General features: G+C 35.8%; 1 protein-coding gene and 1 non-coding gene across 2 annotated transcripts in view; both read left to right on the top strand.

The window, feature by feature from the left end:
* The window catches only part of LOC136033707 (exosome complex exonuclease RRP42-like), a 57,549-nt gene that overhangs the window by 27,114 nt on the left and 7,529 nt on the right, over positions 1-22,906 (top strand). The window contains exons 3-5 of the mRNA XM_065714577.1: positions 6,632-6,797; positions 12,650-12,844; positions 19,268-19,423. Coding sequence (XP_065570649.1) covers positions 6,632-6,797; positions 12,650-12,844; positions 19,268-19,423 — 517 coding nt within the window. The remainder of the gene's footprint in view (positions 1-6,631; positions 6,798-12,649; positions 12,845-19,267; positions 19,424-22,906) is intronic.
* Trnag-ucc (transfer RNA glycine (anticodon UCC)) lies at positions 19,167-19,238 on the top strand. The gene has a single exon. It is a non-coding gene; the product is annotated as a tRNA-Gly (tRNA).

Below are 22,906 nucleotides of genomic sequence, written 5' to 3'. Positions count from 1 at the left end.
GGTTGGTCTTTTGATCTCTTGACTTCTATCGATTGATCTTGAAATCTAGAGGTTGGCCTTGATTTCTTTAGTTTGGTCCTCATTTTTTTTTATTTGTTCGGATTTCTAGGGTCTGTTCATGATTTGTACGTATTTGTTTTGATATTTACATGTTGCCCTTGATTTCTTTGGATTAGTCTTTATTTTTAAGGTTTACTAGGATTTCTAGTGTTTGGTCTTGGTTTTTTACGGTTTGGTCCGGATATCTATGCCTTATCTGATCATGATTTCTAAGGATTGTTCTGGGTTGAACATGTTGATCACTTGATTTTTTTTTGACTTGGTCTTGATGTCTGTGATTTTGTCTGGTTTTCTTGAGTAGACCCTGATTTTTATGAATTTTTGTGGATTTCTATGCATTACCTATGATTTGCAAGAATTCATTTGGATTTGTATGCATTTGTTATCTTTTATAGGGGATTATTCTGGATTTTTCCATATTGATCTCTTGGTTTCTGTGGTTAGTCTTGATTTCTATGGTTTGGTTTGGATTTCTAGTATTGATCGCTTGATTTTTGTGAGTTTGCCTGGATTTCTATGAGTTGGTCATACTTTCTGTGGGGTTGCTCTGGATTTCTACACATTGACCACTTGATTTCTTCGGTTTGGTCTGCATTTTTAGAAGTTGATCTCTATTTCTTCAGTGTTTTCTTGATTTTTATGAACTCATCTGGATTTTTAGGGTCTTGTCATGATTTGAATGTATTGGTCTTGATTTTTTAGGATTGTTCTGGATTTCTACATGTTGATCTCTCGAATTCTGCGAGGTCTTCTGGGTTTTGATGCATTGGTTATGATTTCTATGGGGTTGTTCTAGATTTATAAATACTGACCTCTTGATTTTTTCGGTTTGATCTTGATTTCTATGAATTCTTCTGGATTATTATGGCCTGGTCATGATTTATAGGTATTGATCTTGTTTTTTAGATTTTGCTCTTGATTTTTTTATATTGTTCTTGATTTTTAGAGATTGGCCATAATTCTAGGACCTGGTTTTGGTATCTACGGTTTGGTCTGGATTCCTGTTCACTGACTACAGTATCTACAGTTCGGTCTTGATTTCTGTGAATTGGTTTTGATTTCTAAGGATTGTTCCGTATTTATACGTATTGATCTCTTGATTTCTTTGGACTTGTCTTGATCTCTATGGTTTGGTCTGAATTTATACGGCTGACCCTGATTTTTGTGAATTCATGTCGATTTCTATGCATTGGTTATGTTTTCTATGTATTGGTCTTGATTTTAGAGGTTGCCCTCGATTTCTACAGTTTGTTAATGAATTCTATGAGTTTGGCTGGATTTCTACTGCTTGGTCTTGATGTCTGTGGTTTGGTCTGGGCTTTTATACGTTTTGGTAATAAGGAAAAGGTTTATTCAAAAAAATATTTTAAATGCTGCCTTGTGTCAGCCGTTTAATGTCACAGCCTGGGCATTGCCATGGAACATTGCAATCTCACAATGAAATGGCAATTTTCTGCTGATCAAATAAAAACTGTGGTCATTTTTAGTTTATAAATTGATTTCTGAGAGAAAGGGGTTGAAAAACCCTTAGATATGATAATGTCCCCCGAGGTTGTCATCGGGAATGGTTTATTTTGCCATGCTAGTCTCAATTGCTAGAAGTCATCTGAAGAAACGCTAATGGGATTCTTTCCGTAAGTTTAAACGATCGATTCCAGTTTAAACGAACATTTTTGCAGGAAAATGCCCTATGTTTGATAATGCCTGCTAGAGGGTGCTTTGTGTCAGCATTGAGTGTCACAGGCTGGGAATTTTTACGTTTTTTAGAGAGAGAATTTATTTAAAAAACACAAAAAATACAAAAAAGAAAATTTTTTCAAAAAGCCTGTTGGCTTGTGCGGCCATTCTAGAAACTACAGGACAAATCACTTATCAATGGATTCCCCTAAAAAGCAAAAACAAGCAAAAAAGTCACCACTTGAGACCCTGTACTATACTAACCTAATATAACATTACTATTACGCACTATTACCCTACTTTATCTATATATATATAAAGAAGAAAAAATCATCAATACCAAAACAATGGTCCCTAAACAACCCACGAAAAGTTGGCCTATCGGTCTCTTGATCTATATCATTAAGGGACTCCCGAATAGAAGGAAGAATATGGCGGTTCATAAATGCAGACCTTATAGACCTTTTAATCGATTTTCTAACTCGACGAACTCGTTGTCTCATATTCAGGCTCATCTCTCTCAAACACACTAACTAAACATTCAGGTGCATTTTTTATGCAATATATCAAAAATAAATAGAGCCTTATAAAAATTAAAGACATGAAACTGGTAAATTTTTTTTTAACTAACAAGAACCCGAATCGCCAAATTTTGGAGAGCACGTAATGACTTCAAATGTGTCTGAAAAGTAGATTAACACACCGAACAACAATAAATCAAATAAGGGTGGACAATAGAAAAATATAATAATTTAAGTATACTAACTGGAGAAAAATATTTCAACTTTATTAGAATCCTTACATTCCCAGCAATTTTAGATAATATACATTGTATGTACTTTGAGAAACTAAGAGTCTCATCTACTGTTACTCCAAGATATTTCACGGACGGTACACGCGCAAAACGGGAAGATCCGACATTTACTTCCTTTAACTAAGGATTATAATTGGGCGATCTAGAAAAAACTACCCAATGAGATTTCTTATAGTTTATCTTTTGGTGATTAACTCTCATCCATTTTTCTATCCTTGACATACTATCTCTTGTCATAGTTAATAATCCTCTTTCTGTTCCTGCTGCCACCTTAAGAAATGTATCATCTGCAAACAGCAATAAAGCTTGATTAGGATCTCTTTGTCTTTGGGCCCTTCCAACATCAATATATTGCCCAACAAGGTCCAAGTATAGGTCATTTACATATATTCCAAACAATAGTGGTCCAAAGGGTGACCCCCGTAGGACTCCAGATTTTACTTTATAATCTATTGATGAACCTCCAATTTCACAAAAAAAGGTCTCTTTCATTAAGATAAGAGGTAAAAAGTTGCAGCGCATTCCCGCGAATACCTCCATTTTCTAGTTTCTTCAATAAGATCAATGGTCACAAGTATCAAACGCCTTTAATATGTTAGAAACACTGAGCCAACTTTAAATTATTATTATTAAGACTATCATTTACTATTGTAGTAAGGAAGTGGATAACATTCTCAGTAAAATAACCTCTATGAAAACCAAACTGATTAAAAAAAAATCCATTCTTACTCAAGAACACTATCCAGGTTCAAAAATATTAATTTCTTCATCACTCTTGAAAAGCTTGACAGTAGAGAAATCGGTCTATAGTTATAAAAATCTTTTGGGTTACCCTCTTTAAATAATGGGACAATTTTTACCCTTTTAAATGCACATAATTTGAGGCAATATTCAAAATCCAGATTCAAGCCAGTTCCATCAGTAATTACCTTTTCAAAGACCTTTTTAGCTGATTCTTCGTCATTAACCGGGACATTCCAAAGCAATAAATTTTTTCCAGTATCTCTGCTTTCTATCCTCATAGTACTCCCTTTCAATAAAGATAACTCAGATGCTAAACGAATATTTTCTCCCACTAATAGAGACAAATTAATTTTTATTATTTTTGACTAACTTTCAACAGTAGCTTTTCTAGGTTTTAATTCGGGGGGCTTCCTTTCGGGAGGTAGCAACAGAATTCTCAAGGTGTGATAATCGGGATTCAATGGACTTAACTGATCCAGATAAATAATTCAGAATTTCAGTATATGGCTGAATTGTGGTCAAATTGTGTTAATTTTGTCAGCTAACGACCTCAGTGAATATTTTCTACTCTTCTTGGATCGGGCGAGCTGGAGTCATTCAAAACTGAAGTATCCGATGCCGATATATTTGCCATAGCTTCCTTTCCCCGCTTGACCTTCCTCCTTTCTCTAACCATTCTTAACTCTAAATACAACAGCAGAAAGGGATTGGAGGGGGACCAAAAATTGCCAATCGCCTACCTTGAAAAGATTTTTTTAAGCTGTGAATATAACCACGGCAAACAGCTTTAATGAACTTCAGTCTAGCAGCTACTGTTCAAACAGCTTCATTTTCATTCCTTTTTTTTAAATTTGCCACAGCAAAATCACCACGATTTTCAGTCTTACCATCTTTCTTGGCTAATAAATGAACAAAAATTCATCAAGGTAGGTAACGGACACGCGTTAGGCTATTGTTAGCCAATCGAGTCTATTCAGGTAATATTTACCTGAGTAATATTTTTCAGGTAATATTGTTACTATCGAATAAATTTAGTCTCTAATTAATTCAGGATATCACCCTTTTTCCACACCTGTCCAAAAACTGGGATTTAATCCTTTTAAGAGAATAAAAAGGTCTTAGCAGGTCAGAGACTGAATAGCAACTTAATAGCAATTGCTGATTACCCCCGTGACACCCGGAGGGTGTCATGGGGGCTGGTATGTTGTGTGACGCTGGTCTCAATTACTGGGAGCATTTTCATCAAAACCACTCAGAAATAGTTCTTAATAAGGCTTAAATTTATCTCTAATAACAAGCTCCCCTCCCTGGTGGAATTGCTTGGTAGGCTCCCCTCCCCCAATGGAAAAGGTTGCTAGGAGTCATGGTTCTTTTTGCATATATTTTAGCCTTATAAGCTTTTTTGTCATGTTTTGTTTTTTCGTTCTTTGGGTTTTAAGTGATTTTTCGGGGTTTTAATAATGCTTGCAATTTTTTTTTATTAATTAAATTTGTATACACAAAAGTCTCTGTCCTTTAGATATCTTTTTCCAGGATAAAACTTAAATACGTAATCATTTGCATAATGAAATATTTAACGCCAAAACTATGCAACATCTGTTATGTAACTTTAACCTGTCTAGGTTACGTTAGAAAATAAATAGAATGTAGCAAGTAGATGCATGTAACATAGCCAAAATCAATAGCTTTGCTGCATAGTTACATGGCTCGGAGATAATGGTTAGGAAACACGTGGATCATAGATTTTTCCAAATGTTTCCGATAGAAAGAATTTCCCGAATAATAATAATAGAATGGCTTGTTTTTCCAGATGTCCAAGGCACAGTCCCATTGAGGGAATACATCTGTCGAGTCCTAGTTTGGATATAAAATCTTTGGAATATAAAGGTTTCCTGAGAGAACACATTGAAAGAAAAAAAAATCTTAAAGTATTATGTAACACCATGCGTGCACCGCCATTAAGTAGCACCCTTCCAATGTCGGATGCGGGGATTCCCCAAGGAGCCTGAAGAAACAGGTCACGTTATCTTGCATCATCCTGAACATAAGTAAAAATTTCCCTATTACTTACGTATCGAAGAAATCTTAAAACTTGTTGAAAAACGTCTTGTCGGTGAAATTGGTTGCTAGGTTCCTCTGATGGAATTGGATGCTAGGGTCTCGATGAAGTTGGATGCTAGGGCCTCGATTGAATTGGATGCTGGCCCCCCATTAGAATTGGATGCTAGGGCCCTCATTGAAGTTGGATGCTAGAGACTCCGTTGGAATTGGCTGCTAAGTGATTCTACTGGAATTCCTCGCTAGGGCTACCGATGAAATTGGATGCTAGGACCCCCGGTGGTTAGGCTAGGGGCCCAATTAAATTGGATGCTAGGGCCCCCTGGTGGTTAGGTCAGGGACACGATGAAACGGGATGCTAGGGCCCCAGTGTAATTAGACGCTAGGGGCCCATCGGAAGTGGTTGCAAGAGTTCGGCGTATTAAAGCTCCCCCACTAGCGGGCTCTGAAGGTTGTTACTAGCCCTCGTCAGTTTTTAAACATAACAACCGAAGATATCCTTATTGGGAAGGCTCCTGAAGGTTTTTCAGCGATCGAGACCCTTTTATATAACAAGCAAACCCTATGACATATTATCCAAGGAAATCCTGCCTTGGTGGGTTCCTAATCCTAAGAAATCCTGATTTGGCGGGGTCTCGTAGGTTTTTATCCAACAGTCAAACCTTATTGTGTAATAACCAAGGAAATCCTGAAGAAAAGAAGCCTGAAGTGTTTTTAAAGACTATGACGTTACAAGCAAAGCCAATTACGTTACAACCAAAGAAATATTGATATGGTAGGGGTTTCTTATGTTTTTAATCATAACCACCAAGGAAATCCTGAAGTAAAGAGGCCCTGAAAGTTTTTTTAAGAGTCAAAGAAACTATTAGATAACAGACACCTGCGTCTCTTAGAAAACATTCCCTGTGACGTAACATACACCTGCATCTCTTAGAAAAGATTCCCTATGACGTAACATACTCCTGCGTCTTGAAAAACTTTAAAAAAAGTATTAGGACTGGGATTTGAAGGGATAGGGATGTCATCGGGTGTATTATGCTGTCGCTACTACAGTGGTAGCTCGTGTATATAAACATTTGTGCAGGAATTTGAATATGATTAGAGTACAAACATAAATGTTTTGAAATAATTCGTGGTACCAAGAACACTAAAATTTATTATATAATGCTATTTTTCTGAGTTTGCCTGCCAGGTTTCATGGTATCGGTTGAATCATTCTGTTGAACTAATTAGGCCTAGAAATTTTCTCGCTATTTTTTCAGAATATTTTTTTTCTAGCTCAGCCAATGCCACACCTGAGTTTGAAGGCAGGGGAGGAAATGAGTTTGGCAATCTTATAGCGCAGCATTTATCCCGTGCTTATGGCCACCCTTCCGTTTTAGATCTGGAAACTCTTTGCGTAGTTCCTGAAAAATATAGCTGGAAAATTTTCGTTGATATACTGGTAAGTTTGAGCTGTCGTAGCCGATGTCTGGAGTAAGGGCCGAACCCTGAAATTTATCATGAGTTAAAAGGAGGCTCAAAGATTTTAGATCCTTCAGCATTGAATGATCCTAAATTATAAAAATTAAATCGGTCAAAATAAGTAAGGTCAGAATCACAAATAATTGTTGATCTTCAATATATTCACCTTTGATAAGGTGGGTTGTGTTTTCTTTGTTTATTTTTGTTCTACCCTAAGGGGCAAAGCAGTGTCTTTATACCACAATTCAACATTTCATTCATTAATGGCCTAGGTAGTGGGATTGAACCACAATTTTCGGACAACTGAAAAACACAATTTAAACTTTTCTATCTTTATAGCCCTAGATAGCGGGATTGAACGATATTTTTTTGGACAACACTGAACCGCATTTTTAACCTTTCTTTTATTATAGCCCTAGATAGAGGGATAGAACCAGAATTTTTGGAAAACTTTGAACTATATTTTAAACTTTTCTTCCATTATAGCCCTAGATAGAGGGATTGAACCACATTTTTTGGACAATATTGAACCACATTTTAAATCTTTTTTTCACTATAACCCTAGAAAGTGGGATTGAACCACATTTTCGGACAACTTATTTGTTAGTAGACAGTATGTCCATCAAACGAACACCTAAATTAACCTAATACAATTTTTCTGGAAAACATTAAACAAATCTTTCTCAGCTTACATATCAGCTTTGCTAATTATATATTAAAACTTGTTTTTTTGTTATCGTTTGAGAACATGAACTAAAAAGGTATTACCTAACTGATTCTAACTGATTGTTCATGACAATGACATAGTAAGGCAAAAAAGGATAAAAGGCGAATAAAAAGTTCACTACCAGGAAAAAAGTGATATATGTTTAAGATAGATCTGCCTTGACCTATTCTGGGTTTTTTGAATAAAAATAAACTCTTAATTTTTGGCCAGTTTTTCGAAAATCTTCATTAGAAAAACGATAGTAGAAGGTAAAGACTAAAAAACTTAGGGCTTGTTGCAAGCAATGTTTTTCATAGGCAGAATATAGATAGCTATGTATGTTCTGTGCACGGTGTATATCATCATGTTGAAAATGAACGGACTTTTATGACACGTTTTATGTGCTCTACATTTATCACAAGTCTTGTCTGCAAAAATTAGTAATAGTGCTTTTAAGTGTCCTCGAATAGGTCATTATCTACTAGCCTCATATACTGATACGTATGAGATAAGAAACTGGCCATAATTGGTAGAAACAGTTAGCGGCTATCCATAACATTATATACTATAAACAAAGTAGGGCTAAATTATTTAAATAACGAAAAATAATTACATGATATAAAACATGTTGCAATGAAATAATTGCATAATAATCCATAACTTCACACACTATAAACCAAAGTAGAGCTAAATTTTTTCCTTAGCAAAAATAATTCCATGATGTAATTAAATATAAAAAAAGCAAGTTTTTTTAACTGCAAGTAAGGAGCGACATTAAAACTTAAAACGACAGAAATTACTCCGTATTAGAAAGAGGTTGTCCCCTCCGCATAGCTCATTGTATGAGCTCTAGCAAAATTCTAAGTATCAATAGATTAATTTAAAAGGAAAATCATAGGCTTATTGCCGGTCGGAATTTAGAATAAGAGCTCTGAGTCACGATGTACTTCTAAATATCAAAATTCATTAAGATCTGATCACCCACTCGTAAGTTATAAATACCTCATTTTTTCTATTTTCTCCTCTCCCTTCAGCCCCCCAGATGGTCGAACAGGGGAAAACGACTTTATCAAGTCAATTTCTGGAGCTCTCTGACACGCCTACCAATTTCCATCGTCCTAGCACGTCCAGGAGCACCAAACTCGCCATATCACTGAACCCACCCCCTAACTCCCCCAAAGAGAGCGAATCCAGTACGGTTACGTCAATCAAGTATCTACAACATTTGCTTATTCTACCCACCAAGTTTCATCCCGATTCCTCCACTCTAAGCGTTTTCCAAGATTTCCGATTTCCACCTCCAACTCCCCCAATGTCAACAGATCTGGTCGGGATTTGAAATAAGAGCTCTGAGACATACGTTCTTTCTAAATATCAAATTTCATTAAGATCCGGTCACCCGCCCTTAAGTTAAAAATGCCTCAACTTTTCTAATTTTTCCAAATTAACAACCCCCAGCTCCTCCAAAGAGAACGGATCCGTTCCAATTATGTCAATCACATATCTAGAACTTGTGTTTACTCTTCCCATCAAGTTTCATCCCGATTTCTCCAGTCTAAGCGTTTTCAGTCCCCTGATCCGATTCGAGTGGAAAATGGAGCATCTGAGACATAAGATCCTTCTTTATATCAAGTTTCATTAAGGTCCAATCACCTATTCACCTATCCCAAGAATTCTGGTTTCCCCCCCTCCAACTCCCATTAATTTCACAGGATCTAGTCGGAATTAAGGTAAGAGCTCGGAAGAACAAGATCCTTCTAAATATCAAACTCCCCAACTCCACCAAAGAGAGCGGATCCGGTCCGGTGTTGTTAGTCACGTATCTTGGACTTGTTTTTATTCTTCCCACCCAGATTCATCCTGGTCTCTCAACTTTAAGTATTTTCCGAGATTTTCGATCCTCCCCCCCAACTGCTCCCCGAATGACGCTGGATATGGTCGGGATTTAAAATAAGAGATCTAAGTTACGAGGTCCTTTCTAAATATGAAGTTTCATTAAGATCCGATCACTCCTTCGTTAGTTAAAAATACGTCATTTTTTCTAATTTTTCAGAATTAACCCTCCCCCCACAAATCCCCCAAATAGAGCAGAATCTTTCCGATTATGTCAATCACGTATCGAGGACTTGTGCTTATTTGTCCCACTAAGTTTCATCCCGTTCCCTCCAATCTAAGCGTTTCCCAAGATTTTAGGTCCCCCCTCCAACTCCCCACAATGTCACCAGATCTGGTCGGGATTGAAAATAAGAGCTCTGAGACACGATATCCTTCCAAACCTCAAATTTCATTAAGATCCAATCACTCCTTCGTAAGTTAAAAATACCTCATTCTTTTTAATTTTTCGGAATTAAACCTCCTCTCCCCAACTCCCCCAAACAGAGCAGATCCGTTCCTGTTATGTCAATCATGTATCTAGGACTTCTGCTTATTTTTTTCACCAAGTTTCATCCCGGTCCCTCTACTCTAAGCGTTATCCAAGATTTTAGGTTCCCCCTCCCCTCCAACTTCCCCCTATGTCACCAGGTCTGGTCGTGATTTAAAATAAGAACTCTGAGACACGATATCCTTCCAAAAATCAAATTTTACTAAGGTCCCATCACTCGTTCGTAAGTTAAAAATACTTCATTTTTTCTATTTTTTCCGAATTAACCGACACCCCACTCTCCCCCAGATGGTCAAATTGGGAAAACGATTATTTCTAATTTAATCTGGTCCGGTCCCTGATATGCCTGCCAGATTTCATCGTCCTAGCTTACCTGGAAGTGCCTAAAGTAGCAAAACCGGGACAGACCGACAGAATTTGCGACCGCTATATGTCACATGGTTAATAATTATAATTCATAATAATCCATAACTGTACACACTATAAACCAAAGTAGAGCTGATTATTTCCACAACAAAAAATAATTACATACTATACAATGAAATAATCACACACTATAAACCAAAGTAGAGCTAAATTATTTCCACATCGAATAATAATTACATGATGTAAAGCATAATGCCTTGAAGTAATGACGTAATAATCACATAATTGATAGTTATAAATAATTACATTATGCAATGTTACTCTACAGCGTAACTTACAGATTTTTATTTCTTATTCAAATCTTTGAGGAAATGCCTGCATTCCCCAAAATCTTATAAACCTTATTACTGCTATAAAAATGTGAAAATTGATTCGCCATTTTGTTTTGTGAATTAATCAATTTTTTGAAAGTAGTTTGGATTCAAGATGCTTAAGGAATTATATCCAATATCGCGTTTCGAGTTCCTGAACTTCTTAAAAATTACCGAGTATATTTTCATTTACCAAAAAAAAAAAATACATTACTTACGTACTGTAATTTTCACTGGATCTACCTCATTTAAACCCCGTGGTAGGACAGTCGGTTGATACTCTGCTTGGCAGTACGGAGCCCCCGAAGTTGATTCCCGGAAGTTGAACGGGACAGGTCCTTAAATATTAAAAGAAAACTTTCTTTTTTTTACTGTGAAACTACAAAGACATTAAGTATGCTTTTGTGTTTGGGTCCAACGTTCAGGTATTGCTGTTTTAAAATTGACCAAAATCTGAACTTGGTCTTTGCTTGCAATCAAAGTTCTTTGTACAAACTGATAGAATGGAAACAAATAATCAGAGTTCTCTGCAACAAACAATCCCAGTACTGGGACACGCTGGGGTTGTTTTGAAAGCGGAATATGATAACTGTAATTTAGTCATTTTATGAGGTTACTGCCCTTATAACAAAATATCGGGCCCGACCCTGCGCAAACTCCAGAGGTAAGCACTTATTGATGATAATGTGAAAACACTTATAATATCAGTCGCAGCAAACCAGGTGATTATTTGTATATATTGATGAGAGCGTGGCAAATGTACAAGAAAACTTCCACTAGTGTATGTAGCCAATAAGGAATTAAATTCAAAAAACTTTCTCGAAACGAAAAGTAAATTCTCCCGACACATAAATATAGTAGGATCACAAGTGGTTAAATAAAGTTTTGGCAAACTGCCTATTATAACGACTTTGGCAGTTGGCAACAATCTTAGTATAGCCTCTTTTTGGCTTATGATTAGATACAGTTTTGTGCACCGATTTAAAGCTGTCTCACTTATAAAGTATAGTAATAAAGTAACCAAGCTAAGAAATAAAGAAGTCAATTCCATTTCCATTGCATAAAATTAGCATATTATTGACAACTGAAATGACTAAGTTTCTTGAACTTAATTCTAATATTCTAAATGTATACTGAAATGCGCAAAGTCATCAAAGAATGAGTTTGAGATAATAAAAGCTAATCAAATGTTTTTTCTTTGGCCAGGCTTAAAAACAAAAATCCTTTAAGCTTAACTAATCGTGGCCTTGAGTTTCTCATTAAATAAAGGTTGTTATGTACAACCAACAGAAATCATTAACTGAACAACTTGGGTTTAGGAAAACTGACATCAAGAAAATACAAAATCAAATCGACATGAAGTTTTCGCATGTAATTATAAATTGTATTTTGTAGCAGAACGAAGAAGTTTTGATGAATTAAAGCAGCGAGGCGATATTACCACTCTTAAGAAAAATTAAGACACGCCGGTTACCATGTTGGGTTTTACTATGTTATTTTGGTGAGTGGTTCAACTAATAAATTAAACATATATTAAGTGTTTCTGTTTTGTCAAAAATTAACCCACAGAAAACTATTAAACTTATAACTTTTTGGGGGTGAGTAAGGGGTAGATACCCTATCTATATTCAATTAGACGTGGGAACTAATGGCTTTTTTTCATTTTAGTTTCTTCAGACTTAGGAAATTTATTTGGCTTTATATTTTGTTTTAATTGTTGAATATCTTTACATTGCTATTTTGTACATTTGAATTTCTACAGTTGTTTCTCTTAGATTTTATTGATCATATTATGGTTGGGAATATTTAACAAATATAGTTTAATCATAATACACCTTATGGGTCTAAATTTTCCCTTACAGCGAAATACTAATTCCTGAAATAAGAGGACACTTTTAACTGGAATTAACACTTTTAACTGGCTGGCTTATGCGTAATCACTTTCAATTAGGCCTGCTCTCTGATATGTAATTCATTTTTTATTAACTTATATAATGTTATTCCAGATTCTCCAGTGTGGAGGGAATCTCTTTGACGCCGTGTCTCTTGCTGTAAAAGGAGCCTTGTTTAATACTGAAATACCCAAGATTTCTGTTACATCGGTAGATGGCGGTGAACCAGAGCTTGAAGTTTCAGATGACCCTAAAAATGTTTGGAGACTTCCATCAGAACTATTTCCTTGCCTTGTAACGCTGTGCATGGTAAAATGTTCTTTCTTTTAGACATTCATTTGAATATAGTACAATGCCGTGTGCCACGCTTCTTTTTTTATCCTTCCTTATGTTTTAGAAAATTTTGGGAATTTTTAAAATGCCAATTCTGCTAAATTACTCGTTTCTAAAACCTTTCCTTTTCTGTGTTGATTTTTTCTATTTTTCGTGAGTATTTTACAATCGTGTACGGGTTAGCCATTAGTGAATTTTCACGCTTATTTTATTGTCTAAGAAGAAAACCGTCTTTGAGAGCTCTCACTGCTCTCAGTTCTTTATTCTTCAATATAAAACTGTGCTACTCTTTTGTCTTTGAAGCGGGTAAATCGTAGATGGGGTTGAGCCAGCTTGGAGTTTAAAAGACTCTCTAAAAATGTTTTGGAAATTCTTTCAGAACCATTTCTTTGCCTTGGAATATCGTGTGTGGTAATGTCCTCTTCGTTTTAGACATTTATTCAAAATATAAAGCTTTTCTAAAACCTTTATCAAAGAAATGAAAGAAAAGGTAGGCGATTAATATTCATGACGATCAAAAATAAATTTGCATAATAAGTCAAGCTTATAATGAATGAAAATGTTTCAGAGTGATGCTATGATTAAAGAGCATGGGTAACTTTTAAGAGTAGGAACTGGTGCATTTGTCCACAAAAAAAAAAACTATCAACGTCGTCTTGCGTTTGGCGACACTTGGCATTCTTTTCAGTGTAAAAATAATATTAATTAATTTAATTAGTACAGTTGATAAAGTTGGGTAGTAATGAGTATCTCATCTCAATTCCTGACAAAAAAACGATTACAAAGCTTGAAAAAAAAATCCAAGTGTCATCAAACGCTTGATGAGAATGATAGTTTTTTATGACACTAGCGCCGGTTCACAGTCTTACAAGTTACCTGTACTCTTTGGCTATGGCAAATAAAAAAACATCTTGTTCGAAACAGATAATTTTCAATCAAATGCAAAACTTCTCAAGACGCTCTATCATTTTGGGGGCTTCAGAGCCCCCATTAATTCATAGTAACTTGTGTTCATTTTAGGCTTGACTTGAACATTCATCTTTATTTCAATTTACGTTTCATTTATTAAATACTAGTTTATTTGGTCCGTTTTAAGCTAAATTAGCTTATAATTACAGAACTACATTGGTCAGTAGAAGCTTGTCAATTGTCATATATGCATAGAAAATAAAAAACAAAACTACAATTCAAAGAACCACATTTGTTTCATATTGACTAAAATGTTAGGTTAAAGCGTATGCTCTCAGTACAAGTTTCGGTTGCGTTGTTTTTCGACAATTCTCTGGATTTAACACTCCAACGTAACACGACAATTTTAGTATCATTCGGTACCTGAGATTCAGTTCTATCTATCCATCTCATTATATATTTTAAGTTCGCTATGAATATTTTTCAATTGAAAAATCGTTGAAAATAGGCTGAAATCCGTTGAAACAGGGGAAATTATCGTGTTTTTTAAACAAGTTTATATCATTCTATGAAAAATTATATATAATACTAGTATATATAAAATACTATATAAAATAATACTAATACTATAAAATTCTATATAATACTAGTTGGTGGGGGCGCTTCGCGCCCCCCAACCTCCCGCGGGCGTAAGTCGTTACGCGTCATATTAGTTACTTGCCATTGTAGTTGTGTCCCTGTGTCCCACCTGTGAATATAGATAGATATATATATATGTTTTTAACTACGTAAAACTTGCAAATATACAACATTCTTCGCTGTCCCAGTGTCTGTGCATATAAATAGATTGTCAGGTTTACCAACTCTTGAACATGCAACATATAATTGTCCACGGGAAAAACAATCCGTATTCAGATCTATACCTCATTATTCTAATGATTGCCTTTGAGCTTAGTTGATGGTGATTGCTAATCGAACATTCCCTGTGTCCCCGTCGTCATTTGTATATCCCCCCTGTGCCCCCCAGCGTCCCCGTTGTAGTTGTGTCCCTGTGTCCCGGTCGTCATTTATATTCCCTGTGTCCCGGTGTCCCAGTCTGTAATTTCTCTTTGAGTGTCCCGGTCGTCATTTATATTCCCTGTGTCCATTTATATTCCCTGTGTTCCGGTGTCCCGGTCGTCATTTGTGTCCTGGTGTCCTGGTCTCTAATTTCTCTTTGAGCGTCCAGGTCGTTATTTATATATCCTGCGTCCATTTATATTCCCTGTGTTCCGGTCGTCATTTGTGTCCCGGTCTGTAGTGTCATCTTATAAGGACGTCATATACAAAGCCTTATATACTTATATCTTGCGAATATACAACATTCTTTGCTATCCCCTTGTCTGTGCATATAAATAGATAGTCAGGTTTACCGACTCTTACACATGCAACATATAATTGTCCATGGGAAAAACAATCCGTATTCAGATCTATACCTCATTATTCTAATGATTGCCCTTGAGCTTTGTTGATGGTGATTGCTAATCCAACATTCTTTGTGTCCCGGTCGTCATTTATATATCCCCCCTGTGCCCCCGGCCTCCCCGTTGGAGTTGTTTCCTTGTGTCCCGGTCGTCATTTATATTCCTTGTGTCCCGGTCGTTATTTGTGTCCCGGTGTCCCAGTCTGTAAATTCTCTTTGAGTGTCCCGGTCGTCATTTATATTCCGTGTCCCGGTCGTCATTTGTGTCCCGGTCTGTAATTTCGACAGTCGACAAACATGACGTCAGTATACAAACAAATTATTTATATATATATATTTGGCTGATTATTATTTTGGCTCGGTGGAAGGACTCACTCTTGGGTTAATAATTGAGGAGTGACAGAGTCATCAAACACCTTTAGTCCTCAGTTTTATAGATTCTGAGCAAGCGTTCGACTCAGCTGATAGAAGAGATTTAACGAAGGTCTTATCTTGGTATGGTTTACCAGACAAATACATTAAAGTGATTAGTGCTATGTGGGAGAATAACATTGCTGCGATTAAGGTAGAAAATGAGGATACTAGCTGTTTACGTATTAAATCAGGAGTTGAGCAAGGTTGTATTCTGTCCCCATTTGCAGGATTGTATTCTATCCCCATGGATCATTTTGATGGACTTTGTCTTAAGGAGCACAGAAAGGCAATGGGAGAACACGGAATAAAATTGCGAAGTAAAACTTTCCTAGACTTAGATTATGCTGATGATTTAAGCATTCTAGATGAAAGTGTGAGCAAAATAAATGAACTTTTAGAGACTTTACGAGTTCATGGTGCTAGAATAAGTCTGAAATTAATCTTAAGAAGACTTTAGTCACCAAGGTACATTGTGCCACGCTGGCCTCAATTGGTAGGAGTCATCAGGAGAACCGTTATTAGGAATTTTTCATTAAGTTTAAACGATCGATTCTTGTATAAACGACTATTTTTCCCAGAAAGATGACACACTACACCCTGCTGGGAATTGTTGTGGAGCATCGCAAACTAACAATTAAATGGCAGGTTTCCCTTGTTTAAATAAGAGTCATCAGAAGAAAGGCTAATTGGGATATTTTCCTTAAGTTTAAACGATCAGTTCTAGTGTAAACGAATATTTTTGCTGGAAAATGCCCGAAAAATTCCATATGTGCAATAATGCCTGCTAGAGGGTGCCGTGTGTCTTCCATTCAGTGTCACAGGCTGGAATTTGTCACGGAACATTTCAGTCTAGCAATTAAATGGCAAGTTTCTCCTGCTCAAGTAAAAATAATGATCATTTTTTAAGTTTATAAATCTATTTTTGAGAGAAGCTTGAAAAACCCTTAGATGTGATAATATACCCCCAGAGGGTGTCTTTGGGGGTGGTACGTATTGCCTTGCTGAGCTCAATCGCCATGAGTCAGTTTAAAGTTCTCATTATAAGTGTAATATAAGTGTAAAGTGTGAGTTATAAGCATATAAGTGTAAAGTTATGTGGAATGAAGAGGAAACGAAAGACTTCTGGTCAGTTATGAAGGTGTGTCTTTCTCTAGGCATAGCGATACTATCGCTTTTATTTCAGTTCTGATAGCACCTTCAAGTCCCAATAGATTACAAGACTAAAAATAATGCACAAAGAGCCACCCGCAATATTATCTCATAACGCTCTAAAAGCATTTCTTAATATGAAATGTTATTGCAGCCATATGGGAACATGCAATTCATTTAATCATTCTAGTTTGCGCCAACAGGGGAATCTCCTAGCTTCCTATTGCTTATCATGTAGAATGTATAAGCCGAATCAAAATATTAGAAAGATTTTCTTGGTCTAGGTATTTAGCGCTCGATTCTGCTAAGGGGAAATCCCTTTCTAGTCCCAATGTGGACAAAAACCTTTAATGAGGAAAAAGGAAAAACGCATTGAAAGAAAATGAAATTTCTTAAAGTATTTTGTAACATCCAACTTGTACATCGTCATTACGCAACACCCCGCGTGTGTGTCCTCCACAGCTATAAGCTGGGATCTCCTACGGAGCCTGAAAAAAAGCCACGTTAGAATACCTTTGACATGGATAAACATTCTCTATTACGTAAGAACTAAAGAAATCTTGAACCGTCTTGAAAAACTTCTTGTCGGTGAAATTGGTTGCTAGGGGGCCCCTATGGATTTGGATGCTAAGGCCTCCGTTGGAATTGGCTGCGAGGGGACTCTGCTGGAATTTTTCGCTGGGGGCCGGTTGAATAGGATTTTAGGGTCCCCTGATGGAATTGTCCCCCCCCCCCTTGGTTCCAGCAAATATAGCCCTAGAATAGGTACAAAACTAAAAGAAAAAACTAAAAACTGCAGAGTTCTTCTAACTTGATAATATGTGGCGCGTTTCTATTGATCAGATTATCATGTTTCCCTCCATTAAAAATATTTTTATCTACTATCGGGATAAATCCCTCAGGAGAAACTGGGTTTCATCGAGTCAAGATTGCAGTAAGCTCGTTTTAACAAAGAAGATGACTTATTATGAGATTCAAAATAACTAAAAATATTATCAGGGCTATATATGGGAGGAGAGCAAGGGGAGTTCCATTGTCAAGATAGCGAGTATTATATTAAAAAAAAATGCATAAAAAAGCAATATCCCGTTATACTTTAGCCCTCCCCCCATTGTGAAAATATATACCTAAGTTATATATATTCATACATTCCGCCATCTGTCACTCCTATTATTCTGGTTATTGTTTCGTCATAGTGGATCCAATTTACGAATACACGGATTGAAAGGTCGAAACAAGAGAGACGCATTGGGAGAATACACGGGAAATGTCAAATTTTGGCTATATATTTGCAATTAGAGTTTTTTGGGGACAGGGGCGTAGTTTGCTGTGGGGCAGGGGGGGGGGACTCAACTGCCTCTTCTAGACCATATTTTGCCCCTCAGACATCAGTTTGCCCCCCCCCCAGCTGAAATTTATTTTCTGAAAAAAATCTTGTCAAAACTAAGATAAGTCTGTATTGTTCAAGTATCCAGAGAAACAGGTCAGTTTTCTTTAATAGCCTATATCTTTGCCTTTATTATGGGCGTACGTAGCTTGGTCTCTAGGGGAGGGGGAGCCAATTCTATGATGAAGAGCAGGGAGAGCTGAAGTTATATTGTCAGTTCACAAAACCTTACATTACCAGCAAGTTCTATGAGACCTATGAAACCTTTTTTCAACTGTTTTTTCAACCATCTGTATTTTCAGCCATATTTAGAGTAAATTGGATGTTCCAGTCGGGGGGGGGGGGGGCAGATGCCCACCCCCTCCGTACGCTAAGGCCTTATGGTAATATATGGCTCAGTTTTTAGTTTTCACTTGATTTGGGAAAATTGGCTCTGACCATGCCTCCCTCCCCCCTAAAATTAAGCGAGATTACGCCACTAGTTGGAGGTAAAGTGCTTGTAAATTTCTTGCAGTTCATATAATTGATTTACCAGTAAAGTGAACATATCACTCGATGCCTTTTTTATGTTCTTTACGAATATAATAATCGCTTCTACTGCAAATTCCAATTTAAGCACTTTTTGACCTAACATAAACTAACCTTAATATATATAATTTTGACATTGAGAAAATGTAGTATTATTTTGGTGTAAACAACCAAGAAAACTGCGCTGAGAAAACGTAGTATTATTTTGTCGAAAAAGACAGATAACTCATACTTTAATTGAAAATTCGTCATTTTTAAGAACTCAAAAATTTGCGGTAGAAGCGATTATAATATTCGTAAAGAACATAATTCTAGACCTATACACTACATTTTTGTAAAACTGCGCTTCTAGCCAGAGCCAAAAATCTATCGTAATGATGTTATACTATTGCAAAGTAAGAGTTACGACTTTCAAAGCCTATTATTAAATATTTCATAATTCTTTACAAGCGATGGTGGTATAGCGGTTAGCATAGCTGCCTTCCAAGCAGTTGACCCGGGTTCGACTCCCGGCCATCGCAATTTTTTAAGTAAGAAATTTTAATTTTAGATTGGTGATAATTGTATTGTTGATCCCACTGCAGAGGAAGAAGCATGTTCAAAAGTGGCATTTGTTTTTGGAGTGACTGAAAACAAAAGAATTGTAGCAACCAGAAAGATGAAAGGCGGATCCATTTCACCAGAAAGTTTAGCCAAGGCTCTGGAGGTAATGATTTTAGCGTCAACATTCAAAAAATAAATTTTTCCTTTTGCTCAGTTTAGAGTTTAAATTCGCCTAGCGGTTAGGTATTTGAAATTAATCTGGCCTTTCTGACTTCTAGAATGATGTTTCCGTTTCTATTTCTAGTCTTAACTCCGGTATTTAATACATTAACGAAAACTAAATTGTGTTACCATAAGGAAAGCGAGTATTTTGGCAATTTTCTTAGAAAGGTCACATGCATCTGTGACCTTTCTTCTGACAAAAGATATAAAATTCCACATTTCTGCAGATAGGAGCTTGAAACCTCTTCAGGTGGTTTCTCTGATGCGCTGAATCTGATAGTGTGATTTTCACTAAGATTCTGTGACTTTAAGGGGGGTTTTCCCCTCCTTTTTTGAAAATCAGGCAAATTTCTGAGGTTTGTAACCTTTTAAGGGTAACACTAGGCTTGATGAATCTTATATATTTGGAATCAGGATAATAAGTCGATTCCTTTGATATATTTATTGATATAAAAATTCTTTTTTTAGAGTTTTGGGTACTGTTGAGCTTGGTCGCTCCTTGCATACAGTTCGTTACCACCAACTGTTTCAGGTAAAATTATGCTGCCAATGGGCTTTTTTTAACCAAAATAAAAGAAATGCTCAGTTTGAGCACTTTATGTTTAAAGAAGGGTTTTCCGGATTGAACTATTTTTTTTTTTCTAGTGAAAAAAGTTCTCTCTTGACTTTAAAAATGCAAGTTGTCTTTTTTATAAAAAAAAAATCAATAAAAAAATCAAAGACTTAAGAACAAGAACAAAGAGATGTGGGCTTGTTTTGGTGTGTCAATAGATATTGACAGAGATTTTTATTATAAGACAATAGACATAAATGTTTAAATTCAAAACTACCTCATTATTGAGAATTCGGGAGACTCTCCAAAAAACTTCCATCATGTTTTAGAGGTGTAAGCCTCTAAATCGAAATACTTGTTCAAAGAATAGTTAAACTAGTCTTCTTTTAATGACATTAAAGTTTAAAAAAAACACGAAACAAGTTTTTCAAAAAAAAGTAAAGGGCTCCATTTAGCCAAAAATGAGCAGAAATAAAGTCAAATAATCTTCCAAGCGTTAAACTACAAATTTATTTATAAATAAATAAATGAAAATAAAAACGAACAGAAATTACAATAAATAGCCGAGTCAAACTCAAAACGAGCAGAAATTAACCTGAGAAGGGCTTATAACCACCTTGCCTTCTCAAGACCATAACATGATTTGCCCTTTACTGAAAAAAAAAAAAAAAACTAACAAATAACCGTGGATTGTTAGTTTAATTGATATATCACTTAAACTTTTGATATTTTTTCACTTATGAAAGTAAAAAAAAGCGAAAAATTCAAAATTTATTTTGTTTAAGTAAAGCGCAAATTATATTCTGGTCTTGGGAAGGTGGTTTGTGTTAGTTTTACGCTTGGGAGATTTTTTTACTTTATTTCTGCTCATTTTTGGCTAAATAGAGCCCTTTACTTTTCTTCGAAAAACTGGTTTTGTGGAAAAAGTTTTTTAAATAAATTTCTGTACGTGTTTTATTGATATATTTTTTTTCATGGAAAATTTTTTTTTATATCTTTTCATGTTTTTTTTTTCTATAGGAATCGATAGTTTGAGTTACTATTTGTATGTTGAAGAGACTTTTCCTACAATTTTTAATCCTGTCACAAACAGTATTTTTAATTTTATAACTCCAGTAGTTGATCTGAAGAATAAAACTTAAATATAATTCCCAAAAGATTCTATCTATGCTCTGTGACATCCGGGATATACTTAAACACTTTTTATTTATTAAAATTGTAAGAGTATAAGTAGTTGGAGTAGTAGCCCCAAAACTTTCAAATTAATATCCCAGTCATTATCGATATATTGATGAGATGTCTTATTGGCAACTGCAAACACAATGTCTTTTGATCTAGTTCAGAGCAACATTTAGTTCGAAATCATAATGGGCCAGTTGCATAATTGTGGGAGGTTGACATGCCCAATATCCCTAAAGACATAGTTGCTTTACCGTTCTACTATGCCAAACAGAATGGCTGTCTGAAAATGTTGCCTGACTGCTTTAGGAAAATGAATGGGCTTGATTGAAAGGCTGCTTGCCCTCCAGTCTCTTTTTCCTTTTAAAAAGGGCACCAGAACTTTTAATTGTGAATCGAATTAGCTCCTTTACAAATTTCAATTACATTTCTAGTAATTATAGAGTGGTGCAACCTAGTAATTTCTACCTAGTATTTCTAGTAATTATAGTTGTCCTAAGATATTGCTTATATTTTCTTTAAAAACCTGCATGCATACAATTTTTTCGTTTAAATGAAACTCCTCCTAAACATTAACTAAAAGTTTTACCTTAATACCATTGGTGTTATTAGTTATAATAACTGTTGTGGTAGTATTAAGAGTATATGCATAGTGCCCCCTGGCTAGTTCCCAGAATCTCCCAGAACTTGCCCTTAACGGTCAAACTTAATAATATAAAATGTTCTTCAGATATTGCTTTATCACCTTATTGAAAGTCCATGCTCATAGTTTGTTTTGATTTATTTCAACGTCTGCCTAAATATTCCTTAAAAGCTTGGCCTGAATGCCCTTATCTTGCGTAGTCACAATAGTCGTAGCAGCATTAATAGCAGTATGCACATAGAACCTTTGGTTTCTTCGACATCCCCTCCAACACACGCTGAAAGTTTCAGCTTAATACCGTCAACCATTCCTAAAGACTTTCTGATATGTCTGCTTGACAACCTGTGCAGGCATAGTGTGTTCCGAATTTGCTCCCTACAGTTTCTATAAATCCCAAATTTTTCGCCTTAATATCCTTAGTTTTAAAAGCAGTAGTAGTAGTAGCACTATGATTACTTATAGTAGCCCAAGCTTTGGTGGCTGTATTAGTAATAGAAGTAGTAATAATAGTAACAGTAGTAGTAGTAGTATGAGCAGAGGCAGCAGCACTAGGACATCCCTCACAACAATCCCTATTATCTTCAACTTCACACACGAAACTGTTCCTAAGATATTGCTGTTACACCCTTTTGACAACTCCCATATAGACGGCATGTTGTGATTCAGTTCACCTTTCCCCTCAAAATTCCTTGAAAATTTCACCTTCATAGCCTTAGGCATAGCTGTAATAGTAGTCACAGTAGTAGTATTGATATATTACAAGTAATAGTATTAACAGTAATAGAGGTAGTACTAGCAGCAGCAGTAGCATTAACACATTGCCTTTTGCTCAGTTGAACATCCCTCTCATCAAGTTCTTGAATTTTCAACTTAATTTTCATTCCCTGAATTCTCCAAATTAATAAACTTTGTTATTCCTGTGTTACACCCTTTTGACAAGCCATATACACATAACGTGTTTTGAATTATTTCAACACTCTCCTCAATATTATCTGAAAGGCTCACCTGAATGCCCTTTGTCTTCTTGGAAAGTAAAGTTGAAATATGCA

This window comes from Artemia franciscana, chromosome 12 (assembly GCF_032884065.1).
Source record: "Artemia franciscana chromosome 12, ASM3288406v1, whole genome shotgun sequence".
Classification (NCBI taxonomy): domain Eukaryota; kingdom Metazoa; phylum Arthropoda; class Branchiopoda; order Anostraca; family Artemiidae; genus Artemia; species Artemia franciscana.
Note: the sequence above shows the minus strand (reverse complement) of the source record. Positions and strands in the feature narration are given on the sequence as shown.